At 35.4% G+C, this 17,914-nt stretch overlaps 1 protein-coding gene across 5 annotated transcripts in view; it reads right to left on the minus strand.

The window, feature by feature from the left end:
* The window catches only part of LOC307164778 (uncharacterized protein), a 32,564-nt gene that overhangs the window by 6,116 nt on the left and 8,534 nt on the right, over positions 1–17,914 (minus strand). For 2 of the 5 annotated variants that reach the window (XM_079881864.1, XM_079881860.1), the window contains 11 exons: positions 15,337–15,405; positions 13,352–13,384; positions 13,104–13,145; positions 12,023–12,064; positions 8,953–8,979; positions 8,799–8,840; positions 6,989–7,144; positions 3,326–3,412; positions 3,203–3,250; positions 2,618–2,668; positions 1,714–1,746 (listed from right to left, as the gene is read on the minus strand). In XM_079881864.1, coding sequence (XP_079737990.1) covers positions 1,714–1,746; positions 2,618–2,668; positions 3,203–3,250; positions 3,326–3,412; positions 6,989–7,144; positions 8,799–8,840; positions 8,953–8,979; positions 12,023–12,064; positions 13,104–13,145; positions 13,352–13,384; positions 15,337–15,405 — 630 coding nt within the window. The remainder of the gene's footprint in view (positions 1–1,713; positions 1,747–2,617; positions 2,669–3,202; positions 3,251–3,325; positions 3,413–6,988; positions 7,145–8,798; positions 8,841–8,952; positions 8,980–12,022; positions 12,065–13,103; positions 13,146–13,351; positions 13,385–15,336; positions 15,406–17,914) is intronic. The other 3 variants (XM_079881862.1, XM_079881861.1, XM_079881863.1) reach the window with 3 other exon arrangements.

Here is a 17,914-nt window from a genome sequence, read left to right on the forward strand (position 1 = left end):
ACAACCACACAGACACACACAGACACACAACAACCACACAGACACACACAGACACACAACAACCACTCAGACACAAAACAACCACTCAGACACACACACACACACACAACAACACCGATAGGAAAAACGTGTTCCCAGATTATGAAGGAAAAACCGACTGACGATCATCACGTCGTCACTGACTCGCTCTCATGTCGCTTCAAACCGTTCAAACGTGAAACATGCTAGATGATATTAATCAGAATGTTATTGTTCCATAATGTCAATCTCCGTCAATTTAGATTTTTTATTTCATAATTATGACCTTTTATTTAAATTTCCACTGATGATTTGAACTTTTTTCTCACAACTATGACTTTTTATGACTTATGTCATCATTTGAATACCAATTGTGAGATTAAAAAAGTGAAATTAAAAGATTTATAAGTCGAAATGATGACATAAGTCATAAAAAGTCATAGTTGTGAGAAAAAAGTAAATGATCAGTCGAAAATGACAATTATGAGAAAAAAGTTTAAATTATCAGTGGAAATTGACATAAACGGTCATAATTATGAAATAAATTGCCAATTGTGAGATTAAAAAAGTAAAATTAAAAGATTTATGTCATAATTTTGACTTTTCATCTCATAATTTCAACATGTGACTTCAAACCCATATTATATTCATTCTTCCATGAAACATGTTAGTTGATATTATTCAGAATTTTTTTTTATAACGTCAACCCAAAAGGATAATTCATAATTTTTTTATCTCTCAATTCCATTGACATTTTGTCATAATTTTCACTTTAATGTTAATTTCCATTTTTTTAAAATCATATTCAATTGTCATATTTTTGATTGTTATATTTTGCTCCAAACTCATATTATTTTCTTTCTCCCATGAAACATATTAGATGATATAAGTCAGACTGTTTGTGTTTTATAAATGTGAATCCCCAATAGGATAATTCATAATTTAGTCTTTTGATTTCATAACAATTTTCTTGTAATTATCGACTTCGACTAATATGCCGTAATTTTGTCTTCATCTCATAATTTCAACATCCCACTCCCATTGTTTTCTTTCATTCATGAAGCATGTTAGATGATATGAGTCAGACTGTTTGTGTTTTATAACGTCAATGTGTGTGTTGTACGCAAACGTGGTGTGTGTATCAGTTGATGTGTGTTTGTTCTGTGTGTGTTATTGGGTGGAGCGGCAGGTATTATAGATGATCGACTCATGCGGACGGACGATGATCGTGTTATTAATTGTGTTTGTTAAGTCATGCTTCATTGTCTTCAGTGCTTCTTTCACATCAATAAATATAGACTTTTATCAGGATAGCTGTTAATTCTTAGGAACAGGAATGAGGCTGTGAGGAATCGAAATGCATTGTGTTTAATGGATTGTAATGTCGTTTAACAACATACTGATGAAACGTTTGCTGTGGAAATCATGTGATCTAGAACTTTTATACAGAGCTTGCCAATAAGTCTGTCCCTCACAGCCTCGTTTTCATTCAATATGACGTCTAACCCGACTAAAGTCTATGAGAATGACTAATGTTCACCTGCGTGATCATAAAACGGGTGAAAATAATCCCACAGACACACAATGGAGGAACCAGAACCACATCTACAGACCATAAGATCACAGAGACACGAGGAAAAATCCTCGAGCTTGTGTATATTAAATATTATTTAATATAATTTAAAAATATGATACCTTTTGGCCCAGAAGCGGCTCCTGCACTGTGAGCTGGAATAGTAGAGAGAACAATGAGATTAAACATAAATATTGGCAATAACCATATTTGTGAAATATGAAGAAAATACAATTATCATGTTTCCTATACAGTACATTAAATATAATGCATTGCTTGCATTTTTTTATGATCTATTTTTCCATGTTTCTGGGAAAGATAACAAATCCTGCCTATAAAAGCCTGATGAGTTGTTTATCACTTTGACGCACACTGCAAAAAATAGTTTATTTTTGTCTTGTTTTCCAGCACAAATATCTCAACTTTCTTAAAACAAGATATATTTACTGGAGAAGCAACATGACTGAAGATATTAACTCTTGTTTTCTGAAATTAATCATTAAAATTAAGTGAGTTTCTGCTTAAAACAAGAACAAATATCTGCCAGTGCACGCAGACAAATCATCTTAATTCAAAGGGAAAACAAGATTATTTTTCATTTTAAGGCATAAACTCACTTAATTTTGATCAGTTTTTCAGTAAACAAGGATTCATTTAGCTTCTCCAGTAAATGTGTCTTGATTTAAGAATGTTTAGATATTTGTGCTGGAAAACAAGACAGAAACACTGAGGAATAAAATAATGTTTTGCAGTGTACAGAAACCGTGATTATCGAAATGTTATACTTTAATGGTTGCTATATTTGCCCTTACATTTTCGATTAACATAAAAAGTAATTGAATTGACTACAAACACATATATTTTGAGTGTTTTATGACCTTGAGCGGTTATTTTGAAAGGCTTATAATTTAGGCCAGACTCGACTGATTTGACCAAACCTGAAAATAATGCAAATTAAGTTTAAAGATGTAAGATCTACATGCAAAACACCACGTAAATATGACAAAAAGTGGCGTATAGGCGTACCTTTGCCATGATCTGCGCTCTGCTTGTCTGCATCTCCGATCTCAACCTCTTCTGTGAGCAAAAATCTCTCATTAATCACTCTGTCTGAAATGTATTAATTCTATACATTCATTGCATTCAGAATAGCATGCATTAAAAAGTTAAATATGCTAGTTGTATTTATATTAGCGCTGGGCAACGATTAATCGCGATTAATCGCATCCAAAATAAAAGTTTGTGTTTACATGATGTATATCTATTTAAGAAATATTTGCATGTATATACTGTATATATATTTATACATCATTTATATTATATGTAAATATAAATATTTTATAGATAAATAAAAAAAAAATCTTAAATATATACATGCATGTGTGTGTATTTATATATATATAGAAAATAGTTAGACACAGTACACACACATATATTATTTAAACACAAACTTTTATTTTGGATGCGATTAATCGTTGCCCAGCACTATTTTATTTATTAATTAATCCAAACTTCTGAAGGTGAAAGCTCAGGAATAATGGATGTAGTTTCTGTTAAATGATAGAGAATGTAAATACACAAATGCACTAAAGCTTTGAGATTATCGCTTACCTGTATCTTCACTGAAAGCATCAGAAAGATCAAATCCTCTAGAATGAACTGGAGAAACACAAAAGCACATGTAAACACGTTTTCATGGTGTCAGACTCCATTACTGATAATCCAGAGTCAAACCTTTCACTGCTTCATCAGTATTCACTGGTTCATCAATATTCACTGGTTCATCAATATTCACTGGTTCCTCTGTTACGACACCGGAGTCTAAGAAAAAACACAGACATTACAGACAAAATATGACATTTAGTCCAGAAAACACTGCGACAAAATAACTATATTCCAGTGAATCTCATGAAAAGTGTAAGACTGCAAAAAATGGAGGGGAGGGCAAATGAAATTAACATTTGAACTCACTCTTGAGAGTGAATCATCCTAATCTACACCTCTTTCCCTCTTCCCCCACTCCTTCTCTCTCATGCTGTGATCACCAACATTCACCCAAGAATCTATATGGTTTAATGTGAATAATTATCATACAGTATTACACGTTTGGTATCATTTGAAATGTCTCAGTGCGACTGGTACAAAAGTCTCATTCCCAAAGAAGGAAACCAAAAGATAAAAAGATATTTAAGAGTTTAGAGATAACTGGCACACAGAGGAGGGTGTGTCTTCCAGGCGAATGGCATCCTACTCTCAAAGGTGTAAATTCCATGTAAATTCCTATTGTTAGCAAATGTTTCCATGTAAATCAATCAACCTCAGTCTCCAGTAAGTCTGGGACGGTGATTAATGCAAATTCCCACTGTGAACTCATGTTTGAAAAGAGGTTTCTGCCTTGGTCTGAGTGTTTAGGGAGATGCTGAAGAGGCGATTCTGTAGCTCACGTCAGCCCATAATGTGTAAGGATCTCAAAGACTTCAGCATTATGTATTTTTCAAAATGTCGGGTTTCACCTTCATCTTTTACTCTTTATCTCTGAGCATTTGATGTTATTGTATTGATTATCTTTGAACTGATTATGAAATTGGCATGATACATTTACCTGGCATAATAAAATTGTTACATTTGATTTTATTCCGACTGACTCTGAAATTGTTTTCCCAAGTAGATTAAACGGATTCGTATGTTACCGCAAGATTTGCGTCGGATTAGTGACGACTAATATTTTCCGTTTAGGGCAACAAAAGTGCTGTTTGACCAATCTAAATCTGGGTGTCTTACCTCAGTTTTAATTTAATGTTACTTTAGATAGGTGTATGTGGGAAATCACAGCATGGCCAATCCAAAGCTATTATAAGACAAGTAAAGTTGGTTGACTTATATCTGTAATAGTGGCCATAGCTCTACTGAAGTAAACGTTACTTTAATTTCAAGTGTATGCAACCACGGGGGCTATATAAAAATATATTTGATTGTGTAAGCGTGAATGCGAGCGATCTCAGGTATATAGCAGTTACCTCTGTTTGATAACCGAAGCTGACGAGATTGTGATCGTGAGACCCACGTTAAACAAGGCGTGAGGACCTCTGAGCATAGCTTAGCATGACATAGCTTCCTAATATGAACGGGTAAAATATAAGTAAAGAGCTGAAAAGAATAATCAAATGTGCTGCTAAACTATTATATAACTGACCAATAACCAATTGGCAATCTAACCTAAATTCGAGGTCATGATAAAATGGTGTCAGATATAAAATGGAGTCAGATAAAAGCTTAAATGGAATTAAATTACTTTGCCACGCGGAAAGACAGTAACACACATCACATTTGATTATTTTATCTTCATGGCTATAATGCTTTTTCAATCAAATTCTCATTACTGTAATATGTACTTGAGTTATTAATTCCTATTATTATAATTATAATTATTATTCCTATTATTCTCATTAATTATTTTAAATCAACAAACATTAGCGGCAGTACAACAAATACTACCATAACTTAAAAATACTTTAAAATTTAAATAAATGTTTTTTTTTCTCATTACATTACAGTTTGAGAATTTATGTGCATAATTGTCATTAAAATAATGTTGCAGTATAAAAAAATGTAACAGCCATAATTTTTTAATGCTATATATATATATATATATATATATATATATATATATTATTATTATTATTATTATTTATTTTAATTTTTTTGATTATGGGGTGGCATGTGACCCAATTTTTATACTGTGCCATTATTTCCATGACAATTAAGCACATTTTCCCCTCCAGATTCTCATAAATGTAATGAAAAAAACAAACATATTATTTACATTTTTAAGTATTTTAACATTATGTATTTTAACTTCTGTTAATGTTTGTTGTTGTTTGTTAATGTTTGTTGTTAAATTATTGTATTTAAGTAAAGTTCATGAGATTTACCCAGTATCTACTCAAAGTTTCTGTAATAAGTGTTAAATTGACCATGTTTGCATGTGTTTCAGATACAAAGAGAAACGCACCAGTTTCACCAGAAAAACAAACTCATTTCACTGACTGGACACTGGAAACCCCCCAGCTTCAAAAACCTTCCAGTCCATCGCCTAATGCAGCATAATCAGAAGCTCATAAGTGAGTGATTTGGGTATATTCTCCATAAAAAGTGACTCTTACAAAACAGCGCTCAGCACAAGTAATATTATTAGTTTGGCATTCACATGTTGAGTTATCATCATCATCACACAGCAAACAATGATGTTCTTCCTCAGTATTTCTGTGTCGTTATATATCGACAAATATCGAAACATTCTTAATTCAAGATAAATTTACTGGAGAAGCAAAATGATTTTTGCTTTCTGTAAAATGTATAAAATAAAATAAAGTATCTTGATTTAAGAATGTTTAGATATTTGTGCTGGAAAACAACAACATAATTTTAAGTATATTGTTATAAATATACATTAAATTTAGCTGGATTTATGATCTTAACTCTTTCCTCGCCAAAGAGAACTGAATCTCTGGATCAAAACACAGGAGAAGAAGAAGCGATAGAAGCATTGCTGACACATGTAAAATATTAGCATATAATTCAAAATTCATAACGTTACAGAATGAAAAGCTTTGAGGTGTTGATGGACTCGATGTTCTCCATCTGTGTTTATGATCATCGTTCTGAATCCCAATTTTCTTCAAAATGTTGCTTTTTCTAACCAAACTTACTCACATTCAAGTGTAGATAAAAAAGAATGCATGAAGCTAGTTTTGTTTTTGTTTTTTTAAGCAGAGGCTCTGTTTCTTCTTTTCATATATTGACTGTTTACATGATTATACAACAAAATATTGTGGGGGGCAATAAAAGGTTTGTGAAAATGATAAAAAATGCTGATGTTGACTGCCAACTTTTTCGTGTCCTATGGAAGCTTAAGAATAAAAAAGTAAAAAAGGTCATTGTGACTTTTTATCTCACAACTCATGACTTTTTTTCTCACAATTGCATGATATCTGAGATAAAAAGTCGCAATTACCTTTTTTACTTTTTTATTCCGAGGCAGAAACAAGTTTCCATCAAAATACAAAACACACAACACTGTATCTATTTCTAATTAGACTGGGTTCTTACAATCATTTTAATATTGATTTCATTTTAATTCAGTTTCGAAGGATAGGTGCGATTCTGCCTTTGAATCTGGTCAAAATGTGATATCTTATTATGATGCCTTTAAATAGGCAACACACTAGGTTTTGTAACAGATCCCTGAACCTGAAGAATACGTCAATTCATTTTACAAAGAGGCTGATTGAATCCACACACCTATTTTTTATCATTTCCAGCATTCTCTCTCACACACAAAAGCATTCAGACAGGAAATATTCTTAAAAATGCATGTTTATGACATTTCCTTGTTACCTTTATCTGGTTCTTCTTGGTCCGGTTTCTCTTGGTCCGGTTTCTCTTGGTCCGGTTCCTCTTGGTCCGGTTCCTCTTGGTCCGGTTCCACTTGGTCTGGACTCTCTGGCATGGGTTGTTCTTCTACTTCACCTGTATGTTCTTCTGCCGTGATTTCTGACAAAGAGAAACAGATGTTCTTTTCAGATGTAGTCTAAACCAGCGAACAAGTCAAAGATCTGTGATGATAAAGATGGGAAAACATGTTCACTGCAATAAATGCTTTTCTTACTTCATATTCTTGTCTTGTTTTCCAGTGCAAATATCTAAACATTCTTAAATCAAGATACATTTACTGGAAAAGCTAAATAAATTAAGATATTAGGGGCCCTATTTCAGCGATCTAAGCGCATGGTCTAAAGCGCACGGGGCAAGTTCACTTAGAGCGTGTCCGAATCCACTTTTGCTAGTTTAACGATGGGATAAATGGTCGGTGCTCCCGGTGCATGGTCTAAAAGGGTCGTCCCTGTTCTCTGAATGAGTAATGGGTGTGTTTTGGGATTTACGTGCGTTAAACCAATCAGGGTCTCATCTCCCATTCCCTTTAAATACCAGTTGTGCTCCACGTCTCCAGAGCGCAAACAGATCTGCTCATGTGCGAGGTCAAAGTGCGCAAGCAGAACATCTACAGGACAAGCCGGATTCACCATATCTTTATGTACACAATAATAATCTTTTACATTGTAATCCTTTTAATTTTTATATTTGGCATGTTTGTGTGCCGCTGCGCGTCCCTGTGTGTGTAATAAGCAGAGTGTACGCGTGTTGTGGACCCGCTTATACTACTACTATGGCCAATCATGTCGAGTGCGACGAACTGCTTCCCGTTTTGAGTGTCTCTCTTCCAGAAATGACTTGTAGGCCTCCTGAGAGCCCCTGCGGCCGTTGTTAATTGCTGCGCGCCAGTTGGGTCTGTCATTTGCAAGTGCCTCCCAGTTGTCCAGGTTGATGGAGAAGGCCTGAAGATCCCTCTTAATGACGTCTTTAAAACGTAGATGGGGGCGACCATGTTTGCGGGGGGCATTTGCTAGCTCGCCATATAGCAAGATTTTTGGGAGGCGGGTGTCATTCATTCGATAAATATGCCCAGTCCTGATAAAAGAATAAATGAAACCATGTCTCACTTGCATATATTAAGATGCATATATTAAGTACACATGCATGGACTTTGAGGAGCAATGAGAGGTTCTTGTTGTGCCAGACACGCTTGCTCAATTCTCCAAACATTGATGATGCCTTCCCAATGTGCTTTGCGTCAAGGCTATTGTTGTTTGATACTGTGGATCCTAGGTAGGTGAATTTGTCTACCACAGATAGACATGTGTTGCTAATGTATACTGTAGGGTTTAGGGTTACAGGTTGGGCAAGGATAACCGTCTTTTTAAGACTATTCTGCAAACCAAACTCTAGACAGAAAACATTTTGCTTGATTTAAGAATGTTTAGATATTTTTGTGCTGGAAAACAAGACAGAAACACTGAGGAAGAACATCATTTTTTGCAGTGCATGTGTATAAGAACTTCTTTAATAAAATCAGACATTTTTTTAATATCTCAAGATTGATGTAACCATTTATATAACATTACAGTAATGCGATGACTCTGTTATAGTTTAACTGTGGCAATCAAAAGTTGTTCATAAAAACGTTTTGTTTCTATGTAACAAAAACAAAGCAAAGTTTATATATGACGTCAACTTGTGGCTTTGAAAAGATCAAACTGTGAGATAAAGAAGATAAGACCAAACTGAGTGATAAAAGAATAAATGAAACCTTGTTCAGTAACGTCAGTCTCATCAGCCGGCGGATCAGCTTCTGAAAACCAAAGCAAGCGAGTATTCAACGTCTGTAAACTTAAAATAATCTGAAAACAGCAGTTTACAAATGTACAGTACGTGCAAGGACATAATATAAACTTTCTGCCAACCTGTTTCAGGTGCTTCGGCTTTATCTACTGTACAACAAAGAAAAAAACAATGATCAGTACAATATGTTTTTTAAGTCGCACTCAAAAAATATTTTAGGCTTTGAATTGCATATAAAATGTCCATCCATTTGCATTACACCATTAACATACACTAAAAACTTAATGTCATGCATAAATGAAGTTGCACTAAAAAAACAGTTTATTATTTATTTGCATCTATTTGATTTGATGTAAATAATCATATTTTCAATATGCATTTATTCAAATGGATTAGATTCAGCATACATTTGTTCACATTATTCAGTTAAAAGGTATGAATATGACTAGATGTGGAACAAGCAATATTCAGTATGAGGTTGAAAGAAATTGGATGTATTGATTATAAATATATTTGGTTATTGCGTATTTAAAACACGTTTAGAACAATCACAGAAATATAACCTGTTTCATTTATCTATGACTGACAAATATGCATCACATTAAGTTTATACGATTGTTAAACACAAGGAAATGTTATATGCGATTCAAATACATAAATCTTAAATTTAGGATTGAATATATTTTGCGTGCACACTTGACAGAATTTATATTTCCATTGATGTAAATTCTTTAGAAATTAGTTTTGTAGACAAATACGAATTGCCAACATAAAAACATAATATTTCAGTCCCGTTTATGCTATTTTAAAGGTTCCTAATGTTGTTTTGGAGTCTCCTACAATTGATTTACATGCATCCAAAGTCAAAAAACACTTTCATTTTCTCATAATACACATTTCTCAGTGTCTGAAACGGTTCGATCAAGAGATGCTCTCGTTCTGAGAGATGCTCTGCTCTGATTGGTCAGACGGCACAGCCTGTTGTGATTGGTCGACCAGCAACAACCAATACGAGTGAAGTCAGTGGGGCGCGCGTGATCCGTCACTCTTCAGTGCCGAGTCCAACCGAGACAAGAAGAATGAGAAGCTCATTTTAGCAGTCAGAAACTGTCCTGTAATGTATGATATGTCTCCGTGTACATACGGTGGTACTTGCCGTGCTGACTCCGAGACTGAATGCTTTTGTGAACCCAGATTTGCTGCAGTTAAATAGCCGCGATGGCAAAGAGCACTTGCTGTTTCTCGTTCATCTTTAATATTATGCATTTTATGTACTGATTCCATTTACATTTAGACTTTTCCTTTCAAAATGTTTGTTTGTAGCGGCAAGAAAACGGATTGTTCAACAACATGGAGTAAATCCGTGAATGTCACTCACAAACATTACTAGGCAACCAGTAGTGGGAGTCGCTTGTAGTGTGAACGCAACTTCAGATACAACTGGTGTTTGAGGGCGGAGCTAAGTAGACATCGTTCACCGACAGCCAAAGAAGGCCATTATGCAAATCTGTTACATTGTTACATAAGGTATGTAACAAAACAAAAAAACTGGAATTGCTGACGACTCGTTTCTGCAGTTCAGAATCGAATTAGGAGACAATAACTTTATTTAAAGGTGCCCTAGAATGTGAAATTGAATTGATCTTGGCATAGTTAAATAACAAGAGTTCAGTACATGGACATGACATACAGTGAGTCTCAAACACCATAGTTTTCTCTTTCTTATTTAAATCTCGTTTTTGAAAAACACCCCTGAAAAACAGGCGAATCTCCACATAACACCGACTGTGTTCATTCTGTGTTCAACAGTCGGGATCATTAATATGTACGCCTCCAAAAATTTGCATATGCCAGCCCATGCTCAGTGCCAGGCGAAACTGCACAGCCGAATCATCAGAAGTTCTGCAGGTGAAGAAACAAGCAGGAGGAGGATCATAGGGAAAATGGCAGATCTATCTATAATCTATCTATAATCTATCTATAATCGGATACCGCTACAGTTTAATTCGAAGTTGTTAGTTTGCTCTGTCCATTTCACCACGGACTGTTTTTCTAACCTGGAACAATATCAAGCAGCCAGGCTTCTCTCGGCGTCTCAAACGGACGAAGGGGGCAATTTCAACTAACGTTATATTCCCGCAAGCGGTAAGTAGTGATTTTATTAACGATAATTTACACTGTGTTATCTAGATCCAGCGCGATATTGTTTTTCCTCGAGAGACATCGTGGCTTGCAAACGAGCGAACGAAGCTTGGCAGTCGCTCAGTGTTTGGATGTACAAATGAACACAAAAATATTTTTTTAGCTCCTTCATCCGAGCCTCTGGAGAACCAGTGGGTTATGTGAATTTCTGATGTGTAATTGTTCAAGTTCAGACAGATAATCTTTCTCTCAAAGTCGTTCAACACTGTTTATGCATCAGTAAATCGCGTTGCAGTGATAAGATCTTCATTCACGCGATCAACAGGCTGTCATCAATGCTGGAATAGATCTAAATACTTAAAAAACTTCTCATGATTTGTTAATCCCGATAGCTGTAATAGTAAAAACGTATAAAAGCTGTAATAGTAAAAGTTTTCCAGATAGCTCTACATGTAATGCCAGATATTTCATATGCAAGCATGTCAGCCAATCACAGCAGAGGGCGTTTACACTGGAGTCTCACAGCAGCCAATCACAGCAGAGGGCGTTTACACTGAAGTCTCACAGCAGACACGCCCCTTCAAACAGAGCGTTCAAATCAGAGGATGAAATCAGGCTAGGAAATATGCCTTTTACTTCTAAATTATAACAAATTTTGATCTAAAAAACATACTAACATTATAAGGGCACCCCAGGAAACATTATAAAATAATAAAATAATCCATTCTAGGGCACCTTTATAATAAGTTCATTAAAACTTTGCAGAGCTTTTACATTCATAAACAGCTCTAGTACACACTATATGAACGTGAATATTTGAAAAAAGCATAAAAAAGAAAAAAAGAGCACCCCACTATTATAAGCTTGGGGGAAAAAAAACTAAATAAGGATGAGTTTGGGAAGAAAAATGTCCCAGATACCTTTTTGGGAAAGCAATTTGAGAATGCCACAAAGCTGGACTGCCAAAGCACTCGCCACAAGTGTCAATAACACACACACTTTGAGCAGAGCTGGTGGAAAGACATGTGGAGAGAAGTGTCGTGTTTCTACCTGCTTCAGTAGGAGCGTCTCCTTCAACAGGTTCTTCTTCAGCTGATGAAGCAAAGTCAGCGAAATATGAGTCAGATGCATGTGATGGTGTTTGTTTATTTGAAATATGTGTGGTTATAGCATCACTTAATTTGATAACATCGATCCTGGAGGAATGTGTGAACGGGATGATTGTCCGACTCACTGATTCACACATAAGTGTTTCACGAGCAACATATTAAACATTGCATCTGTTTTTTCACTACATCTCGGCTATACTGACTCTTACCGAAACGGCAAAAAATGTACTAGTCAAAACCACATTATTATTACAGGCCCGATGAATTTCTATGACTTTTCCAGTCCTTCATGATTACAGGATAGTTTAAAAATCCTCTTATACGGAAAGAGCAACTTCTAGCGATGGAATATTTTAAGGCTGAGCATAACTAGAATTATCTTTGAGAAATTCCCTTGATTTTGTTCATGATTCTTACAGGCCCTTTTTTAATTTTCTAATACATTAGCGTCCAAAAGTGATGCTTAGGAAAATTCACATCTTCACCCTTCATTCAAATATTATTAAAGATTTTGTAGTCATATTGTGTAGTTGTGTTGCAGTCGATGTTTTATTAGTGATAATAACGCAATGAAACATGACGAATTGTGCAACATAATTTATGGCCAGACTGTCATTCAAAGAAATTATGAACACATGCAAAAACAAGAGAACCAACGAAATATTAATAACTGATTATGTTGTAATCAATGTATGTTTTTGTTTTTGTTTTTTTTTGCATACTAAAATCAAACCTGTAGCTGAAGTTTACCTTTTTTTGCCAAATAGTTTTGTCATACAAACACCTTAACTAAGTTTAGTGTTTTGTTCTGTCTTCATATTTACAATCTTTAAAAATATAAAATATTTTCCTCATGTTCTGATGGTTTCATTGAACTTATAGGGTCATTAAAAACACACATCACTTTTGGCCACTGCTGTATATCCAGGTTTTCTACGCCTGATTTTAATATTCATGTTTTTATTATATTATATCTCCTTGTTATCGTCTGTTATTTGTGTCTTTATTTCAGTGATATTTACCCGCTAGTGTTTCTGTTTCTGACTGCTCGTCCTCGGCAGCACCTGGGAAAACACACACACACACACACACACACACACACACACACACACACACACACACACACACACACACACACACACACACACACACACACACACACACACACGAGCTGAAAACCTTCAAACATGGCAGATCTGGGTGATGTGTTGATTTAGTTTAGTTCAGGCGTTATGAGTGTTGACACTAGACTAGTATTGGAAACCTGTACCTGAATCAGGCGTTAACTCTTCAGCTTCAGTCTCTATTAACAACACAAAAGACAATAAATCACAATATTTCAAGGTGTATCATTATACCGACTCTATGATGCTGATGAATATGCATTATGCATTGACTAACAGACTATATTACCTGGCAGAATATTCTGATTATTATTTATCATTGCAGTCTTTTATCAAACTGCATTGAGTCAATTAGCTTTTTTTTATTTATAATTTTAGTTTTCGTTTTAATTTTAATTTTACCTTAATTTTTAGTAATGCTTGTGTTTGTCATTGCATTCATTTTTTATCTTTCTATTTAGGTTTAATTTATTTTTATTTCAGTGTTTTATTTATTTTCGAACGTAATTCAAGTTGCTAAAAATTTAGTTGAAGTTTTTCATCTAATATTTATATTTTATTTTATTTCAGCTTTATTTCAATCACTGGAAATTATTTTTAATAATCATTATTTTTTTAATTTTTAATTTTGATTTTTAATTTGTTTTACTTCAGTTTTCATTTTTATTTATTTCCAGTTAGCAACTTTATTTCATTTAGTTGTAAAAGGTAACATTTCTGATTTCTGTTTAACCCTCTGGTGCTGTTCGGTCATTATTTGACTGAAAAAAATTATGTTTTGTTTTTTCAAAAACTTAGTTTTGGCACTTCTATGTGAACGCACACATAAAAATCATGCAGATGAATCGAAAAGGTAAATGGTCCTGAAAAAATAATCACACTTTTGCTCCTCACGGTCAAAAATGGAATGAATGGGAAACGAATTTCTTCTAGTGGAAGCGTTTGGCCAAGCAAAATATCACTGAAAGCTCATTTTTTGAGATATCAACCTCAAATCAAATTCAGTCTGTGATCCAAAGCATTAAATATCTATGAGAGTTTAAGCTGGAAATGTTCAGGTCTATGCTCAAAAAGTGAATAAATGGATTATAACTGCTGCATAAATATAATTTAGTATCATAAAATCCCTTAAAAATACAATTTTATCATTATCAAACTAAAATAATTTACATTCATTTGATTGAAAGCCACATTTGGTCATTTTTGAAAGCCACATGAAGTTTTTAATCTAATATTTATATTTTATTTTATTTCAGTTTTATGAAAACAACTTTTAAAGAGGACCTTTTATGCCCTTTTACAAAGTCTTGATGTTGTTTTGGGGCTCTAATAAAACATTATATGATCCGGCTCTTATTCATGCAAATGCTTTTAAACCAGACAAAAGAGAAAGCACTGCCTTTGAATGTCCTGTCATGACATACACACACACACACACACACACACACACGACGTGCAGTATCGGTTCTCTGCTCTTGACTAAAGAACTTCTGTAGCTTTAATAAGGATTAGTCTATATTTCATTTATAATTTATGCAGTGCAGACTGTTTGATAACTTTATTAAGTATTTAAAATATACTGTCTTTATGTTGTCTCTACATTAATTTGGAGATTAACTGTGAAATTATTACATTATAAAATATTTAAACTAATGTAAACCTATAAAAACGTAAGTGTTTTTAATTGCAAATTAATCGCGAATAATCACAGAAAAAATGTGTGATTAATCGAGTTAATTTTTTAACCGATTGACAGCACTAGTTTTAAATCAAGTCTAGTCGAGTCTCCTTCATTTATACAGCGCTTTAACACTATAGAGTTTCACAGCAGCTTTACAGTGATAACAGGAGATTACAGTAACAGAGAGAGTTTAGGCTTTACAGCAGATCTAGAATAAAGTTATTGTCCAAATAAAGTTAGTTTTGATTGATTCACTTCCGTTGTAAAGATCATTAGTTATTAACGTAGCGGCCGCTAACACACACCGTTCTCACAGGAAACGCTTAATATGTTCCGGCTCATTTACACAACAACAGTGTGTTTTGGTTTAGTTACACCTCTTATTAATGGTAAAATCACTGTAAAGTGCTTTATTTCAGTGTGTGTGTGTGTGTATGTGTGTGTGTGTACCTGTAGGATCTGTGGCTTCATCCACAACTTTATCCACTGTTTCTTTAGTTGGAGGTTCAGCGTCTGTAACTTCACAATCACAGTCACAGTCAGAGACGCGACACTAGATCTGAACATTACTGATTCCTGCACTGTAGAAAATATTCATGATTCGTAATCACAACTTTTTATCTTTTGTCAAATCAACTTAGATAATTAATGTGGTTCAGATAACATAACATTTCGAGTTTCTATTTATTAAACCAATCTCATTTATTTTATTAACTCAAATTTTTAATTTCAGTGAACTCAAATGTTTAATGCCTGGTTCAGATTACACGATTCGATCCGTTTGACGTATGGTGTCGTGGGGATTCGTAAACGAGAACGGGCGTCACGATAAAAAGACTCGCATGTTTCATTTCTTTCCGGTCCTCCACGACGGGTTCCGTCAAGAGTGAGTGAGTGTGTGTGTGTGTGTGTGTGTGTGTGTGTGCGAGTGAGTGAGTGAGTGTGTGTGTGTGTGTGTGTGTGTGTGTGTGTGTGTGTGTGTGTGTGTTTGCGAGTGAGTGAGTGTGTGTGTGTGCATGCGGGTGAATGAGCGCACAAGTGAGTGTGAGTGTATCTATGTGTGCGAATGAGTGAGTGTGTGTGTGTGTGTGTGTGTGTGTGTGTGTGTGTGTGCAAGCGAGTGTGTGTGTGCAAGCGAGTGTGTGTGTATGTATGTGAGTGTGTGCGGGTGAATCTATGTGTGCGAATGAGTGTGCGAGTGAGTGAGTGAGTGTGTGTGTGTGCAAGTGAGTGTGTGTGTGTGTATGTATGTGAGTGAGTGAGTGAGTGAGTGTGTGTCGAGTGAGTGTGCGCGCAAGTGAGTGCATGTGTATCTATGTGCGAATGAGTGTGCGAGTGAGTGAGTGTGTGTGTGTGTGTGTGTGCAAGTGAGTGTGTGTGTGTATGTATGTGAGTGAGTGAGTGTGTGCGAGTGAGTGTGCGCGCAAGTGAGTGCGTGTGTATCTATGTGTGTGAATGAGTGTGCGAGTGAGTGTGTGTGTGTGTGTGCAAGTGAGTGTGTGTAAGTGAGTGTGTGTGTGTGTATGTATGTATGTGTGCGATTGTGCACAGAGTGAGTGAGTGAGTGTGTGTGCGAGTGAGTGTGTGCAAGTGAGTGTGTGTGTGTGTGTGTACAAGTGAGTGTGTGCGAGTGTGTGTGCGCACGAGTGAGTGCGTGTGTATGTATGTATGTGTGTGTGTGAGTGTGTGTGAGACTGCACATGCAACGGGTAGCAGAGGGGTTACCAGGATGTCATGTTTGGGGGGGCAACATAAACAATTGACAAATCGGCGCAAAATGAAGCTATACTACACACACTCTGTTCTAGTGCAGATCTTTTTCTAAGCCAGGAACCAGAGAGCGGCACAGGACCCCTTTAGACTATAGGCCTAGCACAAAACAGTTAGTTAGTTAGGACTACCGGAGGAGTTTTGAGATATATAGCCAAAATAGACTTAGATAAATGTATTTAATCAAATACTACTATTTTTCACAGTCATCTTTTTACTTTAAGACCGGGGTAAAGCAAGGAAAACTACAACTTAACAAGGCTACGTAATGAACAACACTCGTCTCATGCGTGGAGGTGGAAAAACAAGTTCTTTGTGACATGCAAGATTAAAACTTAAATGCAAAAGAAAAGGCACGAGAATCGGCTGTTTTTGCCAATTTTAAGTTTTAATTTAAAATGTTTGTGATTTTAATATAGTACATGTTTAAATATTTTTACCACTTGCTTGAGCAACTTAATATATCTATATATAAGTAATGCATTGAATGATACTTAGTTTAAATTGTGTTTAAACGTGAATACGTCTATTAAAGAGTGTATATGTGTACAAAGAGAATCGCAATGCTGACAAAACTTTTGTTTTTTAATAAAAGTTGCTGATAACTTCTGGATTTGAACTAAAAATAGTGAGTATGTGTGTGTGGTACAGCCGTGGTTTACGCACTGCAAACGCAGCATATGTGAAAGCACTATAGCGTGAGCTGCTCCTGCACCGCATACACACTGCACACGGAGTACCGGTATGTGTGAAACAGGCGTTAACCTCTGCTTTCTCAGCTTACACATCACACTCCACTGTTATGGTGGCCATTTCAGTAGAGACCCATCAGACCCATCTGATAGCCATGGAAAAATATATGCACAAAACAAGCCACTCTGAAATGTTACTGTTTTAAAGGAGACATATCATGCTTTTAAATCGTTCCTTTTTACATATAAATCATACATTTGTAGTCTATATAAAGCGGAACTGCAATGCTTGGGTCTGAATTCCTCATTATTATAGCTCCACAGGCCCCTTTTCTACCCCTTTTCTGATGTGCGTCTGAGAGCAACTCGTTTTGGTGCGGTCTCTTTAAATGCAAATGAGACACTTCATACCCCGCCCCCTCTCCAGGATGCAGAGGTGACACTCGGTTCAACTCCACCCCGTTCGGCCATTTATGTAGTTTGATAGCATAGGTACGATTATCTAGCGGCACAGAAAGTTTTTATTCACACGTTATTAACAAAATGTCAACAACGGAAGACTTGTC

The sequence above is a fragment of the Squalius cephalus genome, assembly GCF_949319135.1.
Source record: "Squalius cephalus genome assembly, chromosome: 9".
NCBI lineage: Eukaryota > Metazoa > Chordata > Actinopteri > Cypriniformes > Leuciscidae > Squalius > Squalius cephalus.